The sequence below is a fragment of the Lipophrys pholis genome (genome assembly GCF_963383615.2).
Source record: "Lipophrys pholis genome assembly, chromosome: 7".
NCBI classification, from domain to species: Eukaryota; Metazoa; Chordata; class Actinopteri; order Blenniiformes; family Blenniidae; genus Lipophrys; species Lipophrys pholis.
The window spans coordinates 25,527,111-25,540,471 of NC_137638.1; the positions used below are offsets into that span (position 1 = coordinate 25,527,111).

Here is a 13,361-nt window from a genome sequence, read left to right on the forward strand (position 1 = left end):
CACCGTTTGATCAGTATTATTGCCTCAAAGCAATTAACTGAAAACTGTCCTGTCTCCCTCTGTGTGTGTGTGTGTGTGTGTGTGTGTGTGTGTGTGTGTGTGTGTGTGTGTGTGTGTGTGTGTGTGTGTGTGTGTGTGTGTGTGTGTGTGTGTGTGTGTGTGTGTGTGTGTGTGTGTGTGTGTGTGTGTGTGTGTGTGTGTGTGTGTGTGTGTGTGTGTGTGTGTGTGTGTGTGTGTGTGTGTGTGTGTGTGTGTGCGCATTATTAAATACCAGTGTGTTGCTTCGGGCCAGCACAGTTGACTCCTTTGTTTTGTTAACCGGTTTGATAACCTTGGCATTCATTGCTGGGATGGATGACTACCAATATCTCTGTGAAGCTCTCAGTCCCCATCACAGTTCAACTCCTGCACACATGGTGCTGCTACCACACTGCTGGTGATCGGTTTGATAAATCCTCAGTGCGGCTGTATCACAACAGAAAATCTGCCACGAGTATGAAGTATTATGAAATTCGCAGAATTTGCGGTTTGGAGGTATTATGCCAAATTACTGTGTTCTCCAATATCTCAGAAATGGCACAGGCTTAGAGAAGGACAAAGGAAACCTTTTGTAGGAGTTCAGGGCCACTAATCTTTCCCTTTGCCATCTGGTGTCCAGAGAACAATGCCATCTCTGTCTTTAGAGGGATTAATCTATCAGTCTTGTTTTTGCCATACCAAGTCAGTTCTCACCAACATATTCACATCAATATGTGTACGTCTGCTCTTATGCACGATTTCACAGAATCTCAGTTTTCCCTGCCAGGGTGGCATGGCCCAACATGTGTTTGTATGTGTGGGTGTGTAGCAGTGTTTAATGTAGGTTGGAGGTTAGGGCTGTTTGGCTTGAACTCGGTCCTGTTCCCACAGATAATAAGTTCAAAGAATAATGGCGAGGTCACCACGCGTGGCTATCTCTCCCCGAATGTTATCATGCTATCTTTAAAATTTCACAAAACGCTAACACCACCAGTAGCCCACTTCCCCGTCTTTCGTCCTTACTCGTGACCCGAAGGCCCCTGCGGCTCAGCTGAAGTGACTAATGTAGAATAAGATTACATTAATCAGTGGGGAACGTGACCTTACAAGTGACAGATTAAGTGTCAGGAATAAAACTCTGTCTTGCAGCAAAGAAAGAGACAAACTGAGTGGCTGCCTAAGGAGATTACTGGCCCTGACCTTTATTTGAAGCACTGTGGCTGGCTGTTCCCAGCACAGACAAGTTTTATAAGTTTGGCTCCCCTCGCTGTCCTTTACACCCAGAAGCAAGTTTGAGTTTAGCGAGCAGTGGCATACAAGGACAAGCATTGTTTGTGTTTGTGAGTGTGTGCATTTTTTTTGTTGTTTATGGGGGAGAGTGGCGAGGCAGACGGGAGTGCAGAGGGTAGGGAGCGTGTACCTGAGCATCTGGGGAACGTCTTACACGTCGATAAAATATGTGACCGATGTGATGAAAGCCAAAGCACTATCTGGTATCAAGTGTTTTCTTGACTGTTCTCACCTCATTCTTTCCTTTCTGTCTATCTCTCTTTCTCTTTTACTCTTTCACCCTCTCAGAAACCAGGCGATGAGGAAAAAGCTCATCTTGTACTTTAAAAGGAGAAATCATGCTCGTAAGCAGTGGGTGAGTAAAGAGAGAAAAAAAGACAACATTTCTGACTCTGCTGAGATTCAGTGTGTGACTGATGACTAGTGTCAAACTGGGCCAGCTGCTCCTTGAAGTAAGTGGCTATTTTAGGCATACAAAAAAAAAAAGAGCTCTGGGCATGATCTGTTAGTATATCTACTGAGGCTTTAGTCAGTGATTGCTTTTGAAAAATAACACAAAAAAATGGGCTTGCTCTTTCATACTGTCATCTAAAAGTATAATTTCATGTGTCTGTATGAATGGCTGCAGAATTCACTGTCAGCTAAACACTATAATGAGCGTTGTACAGGGTTAGCCTGCACTTTTGCCAGTCTGCTCGTGAGACCGAGCCAAAGAGCGCAACTATAAATAAATAAGAAATCAATGGGTCAACTGTGATGCCAGGCGAGTGTCGTAAAGTCAAACGACTCGACACAAACTCATTAGCGCAAGTTAGGTTCACAGTCTTGCTGAGAAATTTGCATGACTCCTCGAGTAGTAAAAACATGACATTTTTTAATTATTTCTTTTTTTAAACCAGTTCTTATGACTTTGACCAGAGGGATCAAACATCTAACCAAAACTGACCCATGAGGTGGCCTGGCATTATTGAAATATATCAAAAACGTTAACGGTTTGAGGAACCGAGACGGGTACTTTTGTCCGTTTCGTTCGCTGGACACATTATCTAAATTTAGTTCTGGGGTCCCTGTACCTGGATTAGTACTTTACAAACGGTGCTGTTTTGTCTATCAGATGGAGGACCTTTCTGGTCTTTTGAATCCAGTTTGCTATTAAAGCTTCTGTCCTTTTCCAACTCGTTTAAAGTGCAATAAATCACAATCAAAAACAACATGAGGTGAACCTATCCCTCATTGCCTTGTCCAACATCATCATCCTGATCAGCATAAAACTCCCACGTCTTCAGTCCGTAGAAACACAGGCAACAGTGAGCAAAGGAAATATTTTAGTCCTTTGGAATGAAGCGCCTGAAACTAAAGGTCCCAGGTAGCTTTGGACAAAATGTAGCTATTAACTGCAACTTTTTAATAAAAGTAACGGCTGTTCCTAATTCATCCACTGGGGTTCACACTGTTGTCAGAGCACATAGCACAACACTGAAACTCAAACTACCAGACTGTAAATGGCAATATTTCTCAGGAACTCTGTTGGCTACCTTCTTTCTAACAAAATAGTTTCAGCATCAGAGTCGTCCTCTGGTGTTGTTAAAACAAGCGAATAGCTGCAGAAGCTACGGACATTTGCCTGTTTTTTTTCTTGAGAAAGTGTAAGTTGTCGGTAAAATATTCTATTACATAACTTTTTCAAGATGTACCTTTTAGAGATTTTTAAAGGCATAATTTTGGAGTTGTCAATATTTATAGCCCGACATGTTTTCATTTTACTTGTCTGGCCCCGCTGACATCAAATCTGGGTGTATGCAGTCCGTGAATGAAACCGAGTTCGACTCCCCGGCCTTTGACGCTGCCAGAAACAACTGGCACAGCGAAGCATTTGCTATGTATCGTAAGTGGAGCTGAGGAAAGTAGTGCACCACCCGTGTCAAAAGCTGCGTGCCACGGGCAAGCGGCCATTACTCTCCCATGTTGTGTCTTAAATGGGGGAGGTAGCTCCTTGTGGGCAGAGTGTGGGGAGACATCACATCGTGGTTTATGGGCCTGCTGAGGGTCGTGTCTCCACCAGCGTTAATGGTCTGCTTTACAGCCTGCCTGCGAGGAAGCTGGGAAAACAGCGGCCTGCCGTCTGCCAGAGTTTTGGCTGTAAGCTGGAATCCCCCATAGTATAGCGGCATGTCGCCTGAGCACGCAGGGGTGCACGGCAGGACACTCAAGATAGACGGAGAGCGGTGTAAAATGACAGGGAAATAAAATCTGCTTGCATGTATACCGTCTCGTGATGGGTCCTCTTGTAGAATCTTTTTTAATTGTACTCCTCCACACTTAATGGTGCATTAGTTATGTGTCTTAAGTTCAAAGGCAATATCATGAGGGGCCAATGCTGATCTTGAAGTGGATCTGCAGCCGACTGAGATTACTCTCTTTCTGCAATCTGCCAGGAGCAGAAGTTTTGCCAGCGCTATGACCAGCTGATGGAAGCCTGGGAGAAGAAGGTGGAGCGCATTGAAAACAACCCGCGGCGCCGAGCCAAAGAGAGCAAGGTGCGGGAGTACTACGAGAAGCAGTTCCCAGAGATCCGCAAGCAGAGAGAGCTGCAGGAGCGAATGCAGAGGTGGGGTCACACTTTTTATTTATTTATTTTTTTTATTTTTTTTTTACTTTCACAACAGGCACTCTGAAACAGATTTAGTCACTTTGCATCAGTTTGTGGCTTTTGTTACTGCTGCTGGGGTTTGGCATTAGTGTGGATTTGTTTTGTTGTGGCGAGCGGACAGCTCAGTGACGGTAATATGAGAGCGTTTCAGTGATGCGTTGGCTTTTCCTTTTGCAGTCGTGTTGGGCAGCGAGGAGGCGGACTGGCCTCATCTGCAGCTCGCAGCGAACACGAAGTCTCTGAAATCATTGATGGAATATCAGAGCATGAGGTAAGATCTCATACTGAGCCTGGCAATGTACAAAAAGGTGAAACCATGTGTTTCTGGGGGCAATTAAAAAAAAACCAACAACAACAATGAGCCCTATGTGAAGTGAAAACACCACTCGCTTGTAAAAGTGGACATTTAACCACGTTTGGCTCACACACATGAAAATCCTTGAAACTTGCCACAAATACTTTAAGCTGATTGTTGGCTGTTATCAAGTTAAAGACTTGCACTAAGCACTGCTTTAGCTGAGGAATTCTTTTTGTTTTACAGCACTTTGTATGAAATTCATTCATAAAATATTTATAGGTTTATTTTTGGAAACCATCCCTGCTTTACTGTCGATGCTTAACATTTATCCACAGTACTTTATAAATGAAGATGTAACACGAGGCTGTAGTAAAAGAGACAAGATAATAAAAAGCCACAGGGCATGTAAAATAAAGCAGTGCTTAAATATTGCTTTATAATTGTTCTTTAAAGACGTAAGACACTCGGTATCACTCATCTCTACTACACATGTCAAGGAGATGATGTGGAATGTGGCTGGAATATTTGTTGTAGCTGAGCTAGCAGGGCTAACCAGAGCAGAGCACCAACCCTGTAAGGTCACCACATCCCAGCGGCAAACACAGCAGCACAGCTGCTTTTAATTTGAGTTCATCCAAAGCGCTGATGGTTTCTGGAAGTCTTTGCTGCCTGTCTCATTTTTACAGTTCTCTCTCTTTCCTCCTTTTGAAACTCTGCACAGTTGACACATAGTTTTCACTGGTTGCTGTGACCCTATTAGTTCAGAGATTAATCTAAACTTCAGATAGACTACAGTCATGTGTGCAGATTGATAAGGTTTTTGTTTGTTTTGTTTTTTTACTTTTTCACAATTATGTAAAAACAATTGGTTTGACTTGACTCAATCCAGGCAAACCAAATCGATGCCATTTAGGCTGACAAGGTTGATTCGCTTCATTGAGAGAAAGAAAAAAGAAAATTAAGAAAGAAAGCTTATAGATTCCACAATTTAAGTTGTAATTGAAATCAAATCCGGAAGCCTGTAGGTGTCCAGTGGAGACGTCTCGTTTCAGAAGATGTTCCACTACTCTGCCGTGTACCAGCCTCTCTGGCGTTTTCTGTCCAGTTGTGGATTTGAGTGTAACAGTAAATGTGTTGATCATTATTTGGTTTAAGGAGAGGTGACATCATACCCACAGAATACAATAATATAATCTGCGTAAACTGCCTTTTCAGTCAGGCCTCCTTCAGTTACTCCAACATCATCAATACTCAGTCAGGTTTCATAGACGTGAAATGAAAGCATTGGGGGGGGGGGGGAAAGGTGATTTATCAATGTAGAGTGTGAATGGGCTCCTGGTGTTTCAGAGTCACGGTCAAGGACATAGATTCTGACACGCACAAACTCAAGTCACATAAAAAAAACCTAAAAGATCAATGAGTTAGGCAGACTGCACTCGTAAATCCCCCTAAACATCCTCTCTGCGACTGAAAATGAGCAGTGGGACGTCGGGTTAACAAGGAGAATTCGTTTTAGTTGTTTTGCTAACAAGGACAACTCAGCCTCTCCCTCCTCGTGCTGCATGTAGGACATGTCTGTCCAAGCACTTTGCTGTCAGGTAGTTTCTCTAGAGAGCCGCCCCCTCACTCAAGGATGTCTTTTGTGTGGTTGTGTGTTTGTGCGTGTGTGTGCGTGCTTGTGGACATTAGAACACAGAGAAGCAAATGCGACAGTTGGCAGTCATCCCGCCCATGTTATTCGACGCTGAGCAGCAGCGCATCAAGTTTATCAACATGAACGGGCTGATGGACGACCCCATGAAGGTGTACAAGGACCGGCAGGTCATGAATATGTGGAGCGAGCAGGAGAAGGACACTTTCAGAGAGAAGTAAGCAAACACTCCACCTGAAGCACAAAACAGAGTTGATCTTTTCTTTCACGTCACGCTCAGTTTATTATTTCCCAGTAGATCGTTTTCCCCCAAGACTTTCCAAAGAAACAAACTTAAAAATACTTTGAGAGTAATATTTTTACATATCGAATATCTTCTCTTCTTTTAGGGTCGCTCTTTTAAAAGCTTGTTTCTAAGATGCAGCATGGAGTATCTCTTTAACTCCCGGTGACATTCAGTATGTGTGACTGATGAAGGGTCATCGCAGTTGTTGATAAGGAAGTGAATCTTCCCCTTTACTTAGAATCGAGAGAAGGCGTTTCTCAGCTGCCAAATCAAATCAAACCTACGCCGTAAAAACCAGCAACTTTAAAGGGCCCACATACAAAGAGCTCCAGTTGTCAAGTTTGCTGTCCTGATAAACCTTATTCATTATAGATATAAGGATATGTCATTACTATTTACACATCTACTGTTATATTTAGTAATTTCTGAAACATCCGCACAGAGAGAACTTAAAATATTCTCTCCAGAAATTCCCCTTATAATCCAATACATTCTCGCTATTTGGCATAAACGCTAAATATTGCACCACTGTGTGGCCCAAAGAATTAATATGGTTATTTTTTTGACTTTTTCTAAAATGATTTGTCCTGTCTCTGCACTGACGTCACCCCCCACTCCTCTCTGTGGTGTTATTCTCATCTTATTTTAGAAGCTCTTAGCATGAACCACTGATTTTGAGTCATTTGCTTTGTTCTGCTCCCACAGATTCATCCAGCACCCTAAAAACTTTGGCCTGATTGCGTCTTTTCTGGAGAGAAAGGTACATATTGATTTCTTCTGTGTGTCTTTTATGTGTCGTTTCTGACATCCTCTCGGAAAAATGACAAATTTCCATTTTGTTTTATGTTTCAGACTGTGGCTGAGTGTGTGCTCTTTTACTATCTGACCAAAAAGAACGAAAACTATAAGAACATAGTGAGAAGGAACTACCGACGCAGAGGAAGAAGCCAGGTAGTGTCACCTTTAAAGTTCAATCTTCAAAAACATGCTCTTCATTTTGATAGAGGCCCAGTGGAAACTAGAGAAAACAGACTTTCTTCTTGGTTTAAAAACCACCTCCACATGACACATTTGGCTTCAGCCCAGCAACAATGTAAGCTGCTGTCATTATTATCTGAGTAACTAGTAACAGAAAAATTATTTTCAGTCATTTGGAAATAAAAGTACTTTTAATTTAGTATCAGACACATGGCCACAATTCCTTCCTATAAATCCCCGGTTTATGGAACATCGCCCTTGCAATCCCAGTGGTTAGAGTTTGAGCTCCTATCTCACCTTGTCCATGTGAACAACAGTGTGAAGTGCTTCGAGAAACTGCAACTGACAACTGAAACGGATGGCATTTGGTAGTAGAGCTCTTAACATTTGAACTTTGAGAACGACATAACCTGAGCCACAAAACAATGATAAACACAAAATATCCACTGTGGAACTATAGTGCGCTGAAGGATTTTAACTACCAACATATTTTAATCTGGCTCAACTGTTCCTTGCTGAAAGGCATTCATAAGAAATGCACCAGCGGCTGCTGCTGCAATTTGTTGACCTCCACATGTCAACATTATCCTCATATAATTTTTTTAAACCGAGGTTATTCCTGAGCAGTTAATACGTACCCAGAGAAGAGGTGCTGGTGAACTTCACAGTTGTTGACACTAATGAAATGGCACTTTAATTTACTGGTGACCTTTTCCTGTGGTTGGTGTCTCCTCATCTTTCCTGAAGAATCCTCTGCTCATTACCTGGAGGTTTGCTCCACCTCTTGAGTAGCAGCTTGCACTAATTGCTCACACACACAGTGGGAGTTACTTACAGAGGAGGGACAGCAAGTACAGAGTGACTGCAAATGCTAATAGAGATGATGTTTACACACAGGAGAAGAGTGAGAATAAGTGATAGTTTAATGTCGACGGTAATGTCAAGCACATTGGGTTAGGTTATCATTTCAATATGCTGAGTGGTTTAACTTTCTGTGGCGTTGTCTCTGGATCCGCTTAGGGCTTGTTTATACGCAGTGCAGATCTCTTCTTAGATAGAAATTATTAAAACTGATTTTGTGTCCTGGGAAAGAAAAAATGTCTGTGTAGCACATGGAACAGGGAGACCATAAAGCGCTATTGAGTTATGTCTTTTATTTGCTTTCTGTTTTGAGTGAATTTCAAAGACATTATTAATTTAAAGAGAGGCAAGACATTAGTATTACTGTCCAAATGGAGAACACGATAACTTCTTTGTGTTTTTCTTTTTTCTTTTCTTTATTTTAATTTCACTCTTGTCTTGCTACCGGCCACATGTAATGAGTCTCTTTTTCAAAGTCGATATGAAGTAAAGTGGAAAGAGCAGCAACGGTTTATGTTCCTTGGATGAGTATTTTCCCAGGGGCAGCAACTCTAAAAACATCCAATCAAATAAAAGATGCCTGATGAAAGTTAGCTGGGTAATATTAAGCTGCAGTTATGGTTTTCAGTGTGGCTGTCTGTATTAATCTGAACTCTAACCCGAAAAGCCCAGACAGGCAGGAAACTGGTAAGGAAGCGGTACTGGGTGCTTAAAGAGCAAACGTTTTACCTCAGAAATGTAATCCCGGAACTTTCATATCCTGTTTTGTTTTACTTCAAAAAAAAAAAGAAAGAAAAAAAGAATATGATTTTCAAAAATTGGATCAATGTTTAAAACATGTTTCAAAATGGAGCGGGATTATTTTACAGTGCATTCTCTGGTAAATCCTAGCGTGTTTGTTGTTGATGTCCGGTTTCATTTATAAAAATTAGTGATTCCAAAATACATTTTTTAAATGGAGTTGTTAATGCTTTATGAAAAAATCCCATGTTAATACATTTTGTTGACTCATGAATTTATTTCAAAAAATAAGTTTGTTTCTAACTCACAACTATGCTACAATTTGAATCATGGTTAAGCGGCCATGTCCACGTGTATTGAATCATTACTTACAGGCTTTCACACGCATATATGCCATATCTTTACTCTCTACTCTGTGTGTGTTTGCGTCAACCTAAGTGGTGGCTGAAAGATTATACCTCGTTAAAATTGTTTTCACACTGATCCAGCAACCCACTCATTTGAAATCACAGTAGTATGCGCCGACTCAGTGTGTCTGGGTTTAAGCATGGGGAGCAGGGTCACCTGAGCTGTTATCAAAACATCATTATAATAGACCTCGAGAAACTCGATCACGATCAAGGAACGAGTGGATTGTGTTGACAATTCAGAAAAAGAAAAAAAGAATGGTGCCGAACTGGCAAGACGAAGAGATGAGGGGGCTTCTGAACCTGAATCTTCTTCTAATGAGAAATGTGTGAAATACTGATGTGTCGCAGAATGATTGGCTTAATGGGCCGGTTTGAGGTTCTAAAAAAACGCTCTCGGTTTTTGTACTGAGCTGAAGGGCAGAATGCTCCACACTCAAGCAGAAAATCAGATTGTTCTCTTTGAAGTGTACACAGAAAATGGTGCGGCAAGAGGTGTCGCAATATGATAAAGGTTTCTGCAAACTACTTAAAACTTGTAATAAAAGGTAATCTTTTCCTCCGGGCCTTTCATCGCAGCATGGCCAGCAACAGCAACAGCAGCAACAAGTGAACCGGAGCAGCCAGGAAGAAAAGGAGAAGGAGGAGAAGGAGAAAGAAGGAGAGCGGGATGAAGAAAAAAATGAAACTGAAGATAAAGAAGAGGGAATGAAGTGAGTCTTTTTTTGATTTATTGAGCTTTAACATCAGCGGTATGCCAGGTCGTCGAAGCATGGTGTCCTGCAAAGATGACATATTTCTCAATTCAGTAGCGCAGAGGAATAAATGGAGCTGATTGGAAAACATATTACACATTTTGATTCCAGTGCGCAGCTGCATTAAGTCTTCCAACTTGCTCCAGTTCTCTAACTCACTTTTTTTTTTTTTCTTTCCAAGTTGTTCCAGGTCAGGATGAAGGAAATAGAGTAGGAGTGTGTTTTGGCTTGTGGGAGTGCATCTGAAAATCGAATCGTTCTGTAACCTTTGAGCTCTTACTCCCTCACCTCTAGCCAGACTTTCCACCTACGGCAAACTTAAGCATCCATTTGTTGTCCGTATTGCAGCAGCTGTTTTCCTGTTTATGTTTCTCCCCTTCCCAAGATGACACCAAGTCACATTTTTAAAATTCTGTTCTTATTTTGTTTGTCTAGGTTGTTTTCTTTGGCAAAAAATAAGCGGAATAATTAGCCTACCTGTCAGTTTGAGGTGCGTGTGTGTATGCAGGCAGGTGGTTTCAGTGGTAAAGGAGGGGGTGTTTAGAGGCACAGTGCCAGCAAAGGATGCAGAACAACAGATGGAATATTGCTGCTTTCTATTCCTGAAAATGAATAGACTTTATTATGTTGTCGGCTGAGGTGGGACGCTACACTGGTTTAAAGCATGGACTGGTCATGTTTATTAGCAGCTATTTTGGATGAAAGGTGATGGTGATCAAGCGTTCTCTCCCTCCTCCCTCCTCTCTGCTCTGAGCTAAGGCCAGGGGACTGCTGCCTGCCTGCCTGTCACCCCTGGCACAGCTGGCCTGCCTATATTTAGTGTGCCAACAGCTCTCCTCAGCAAGATTAATGGTGCTGGAGGGAAGATGAATGGAGGAGCAGAGGGTTCAAACTCGGTGGCTGTCTCCTGGCATGCCATTGTGCTGACACTCGATAAATTATTCCTAGAAATAAAGAGAATTAAAGAATAAAAAAAGAAAAAGGGGAAAAAAAAGCAGCGTCGGCATACATGTCCACATTTGGCCCCCGGAGGTTGTGTTTGATTCTGCGCTTTTCTTGCCTGTCCTGCAGACAAACATGTTGGCTTTAGAGCTGTGATAGGCCTGAGCACAGTGGGGTGAGCAGACAGCGTGATGCAAACATGTGCAACTGGTGGCCCACTGGCCACATGTGGCCAACATTCCCATTGATTGCAGCCCATGAGCCAATATACAAGTTATTTCAAAATATTTTTTCACAGGTTATGAGAAGACAAATGTGTTGAAGAGAATGACCTCATTTAAACAATACTCTGTAATTACAGTAATAAATCCAAAATGAATTGAGATTTTTATTGAAATAGTCGTCATAATCCGGATACTTCCTTCTCTTAGAAGTGCTCTGTTACATCTTGTCCCTCTGGACGGGAGCCTGTAATGTCTTTGGCCCTCACAATAATCAAAGTTTCCCATCCCTGGCGTAATCAGTTTAAATCTTACTTTTGGGTGTAATGACTTGATGTCAGGACCCCTATTTGCATCTGAGATTATAGGGTGTCGCTCTTTTTTTCTTTATTACTACTTATACTTCTTCTATATTACTCTTTTTATTACCTGACCATTATACATCTGAATGATTTTAAATTATATCTGCCAGCCTTGAAGCTGTGGCAGCGAAACATTTGTAAAACTTCTTTTTTGTCTCTTGGCCAGCATGGTCTTTTAAATGTGTCAGCTTCCCCGTTACAATCATTTTACAACAGGTCCAAAGTTTTAAAGCCTCGATTAAAATGAAATAGACACAGAGTGAGCTTATTCATCTTTTTTTTTTTTTTTTTTTTACTTTTATGTGGTTAGTGACAGCCAAAAGTCTAAACTCTTGCATAGCATTTTGTTATCTTCTCATCACTAAAACTAGTTGACCCCCCAACTAGTTGATCCTCTACGTTAACGCGTTTCACCTCAAGCTTCCAGTTGCTAGATAATAGAAACGATGCTGTAGGACCCATTATGAGACTTTGAGTGGTGAAACTTTAAATGTCAAAATTCAAATGTTTGTATTTCCTGCTGACTTGCGTTGACATTTCTCAAATGCAGGGACGACACCTCTGGAGAGGATGCAGAGGACAAAGAGCCTACTGTGGCTTTCAAGGGTCGACGCACAGCCAATAGCCAGGGGCTGCGAAAGGGCCGCGTCACCCGCTCTATGACCAGTGAAGTTGAGGAGACCACTACGCCACCACTCAACAACGAGCTTGGTAAGTCCCAGCTTTGCTGCAACGAATTTGCAGCAATAGCTTTTTTTCTTAAAAAAAAACATTGGTTCAATATGTAGGAACTAGCATATAATGGATTGTTAGAGACACCCAGTACAATACATTTCTGTATTCATGCTAGATTACTTCATATGAATTCATAATACACTATTCGGAATAACCTAAAATAATAGAATAGGCATCAACTAGTATTCAAGTAAAACTGTTGCATCACTCAGCTGTGTAAACAGTAAAGAAGATCTTTGAATAAATATTTGATCATTGACTGAGTTGAGTCACCTTTGATCTACTTTTGTCCTCCTGATCCACACCACAAGAGTGCACTGTTGTTCCTCTGTCTTCATTTATTTATCCACACTCACTCTTAGACGCCACTCTTTTTTTCACACTCAATAAGTAGCATGATAAGAAATCAAAGCGGTGAAAAATTGTGGCACCGCACCAGGAAGGTTGTCGGGATCCCGTCAATTGGCACAAGACTGAAGTATCATTTAAGGACAAAACGCTGCGTGTCAGCAGTGTCCCCCGCTCAGTTCTTTGTTTCCTCGCAGATGGTTAAGTCAGCCACGCGCGCACCAATACACTCGCTGCAGGCTAGGATGAGGTTTTTGATGTTTCAGCAGTTCGTGCGTGCGTGCGTGCGTGCGTGCGTGCGTGCGTGCGTGCGTGCGTGCGTGCGTGCGTGCGTGCGTGCGTGCGTGCGTGCGTGCGTGCGTTGCAGTTGCAGTTGCAGTTGCAGTTGCTCCGGCAGCACCGGTTTTAGTCACAGGGAATCCCCAGGTGACTGGAGCTGTAGGGGCTCTCAGTCAGCAGCCCCACCCGGTCACTGTTTGTTCCCTGCTGGCAGCAGTGTGAGCTGGCCCACTGTGCCCTTCAAAGGTCCCTATAGAGGACACATAGGCACGGGCTCCAGCGCTGCTGTCTGCCATACAGGGCAAGGGACGGCCTGGCTTATGGTCTGTTCAGGGAAACAAGCCAGTTGTTATGTCTATAATCATTAACTGACTTCTCTCCTTGGATTTCCTGCTTCCTCCATGTAAAACAAACAGTCCCTAGTGACCCCATACTGCAGTGCCTCACTAGCAAGCAGCACAAGCTCCCCTGCCCCCCCTCTGCCCTTTTATCCCCCCCCACTTGCTTTAATTTCTGTCTCTCCTTCCTTTCCTCTTGTC

The 13,361-nt window shown here is 42.5% G+C and overlaps 1 protein-coding gene across 1 annotated transcript in view; it reads left to right on the forward strand.

The window, feature by feature from the left end:
- Positions 1 to 13,361, forward strand: part of ncor2 (nuclear receptor corepressor 2) — a 92,164-nt gene that overhangs the window by 47,600 nt on the left and 31,203 nt on the right. The window contains exons 9-16 of the mRNA XM_080466668.1: positions 1,597 to 1,663; positions 3,744 to 3,916; positions 4,136 to 4,229; positions 5,946 to 6,124; positions 6,899 to 6,953; positions 7,046 to 7,144; positions 9,760 to 9,893; positions 12,011 to 12,171. Coding sequence (XP_080322794.1) covers positions 1,597 to 1,663; positions 3,744 to 3,916; positions 4,136 to 4,229; positions 5,946 to 6,124; positions 6,899 to 6,953; positions 7,046 to 7,144; positions 9,760 to 9,893; positions 12,011 to 12,171 — 962 coding nt within the window. The remainder of the gene's footprint in view (positions 1 to 1,596; positions 1,664 to 3,743; positions 3,917 to 4,135; positions 4,230 to 5,945; positions 6,125 to 6,898; positions 6,954 to 7,045; positions 7,145 to 9,759; positions 9,894 to 12,010; positions 12,172 to 13,361) is intronic.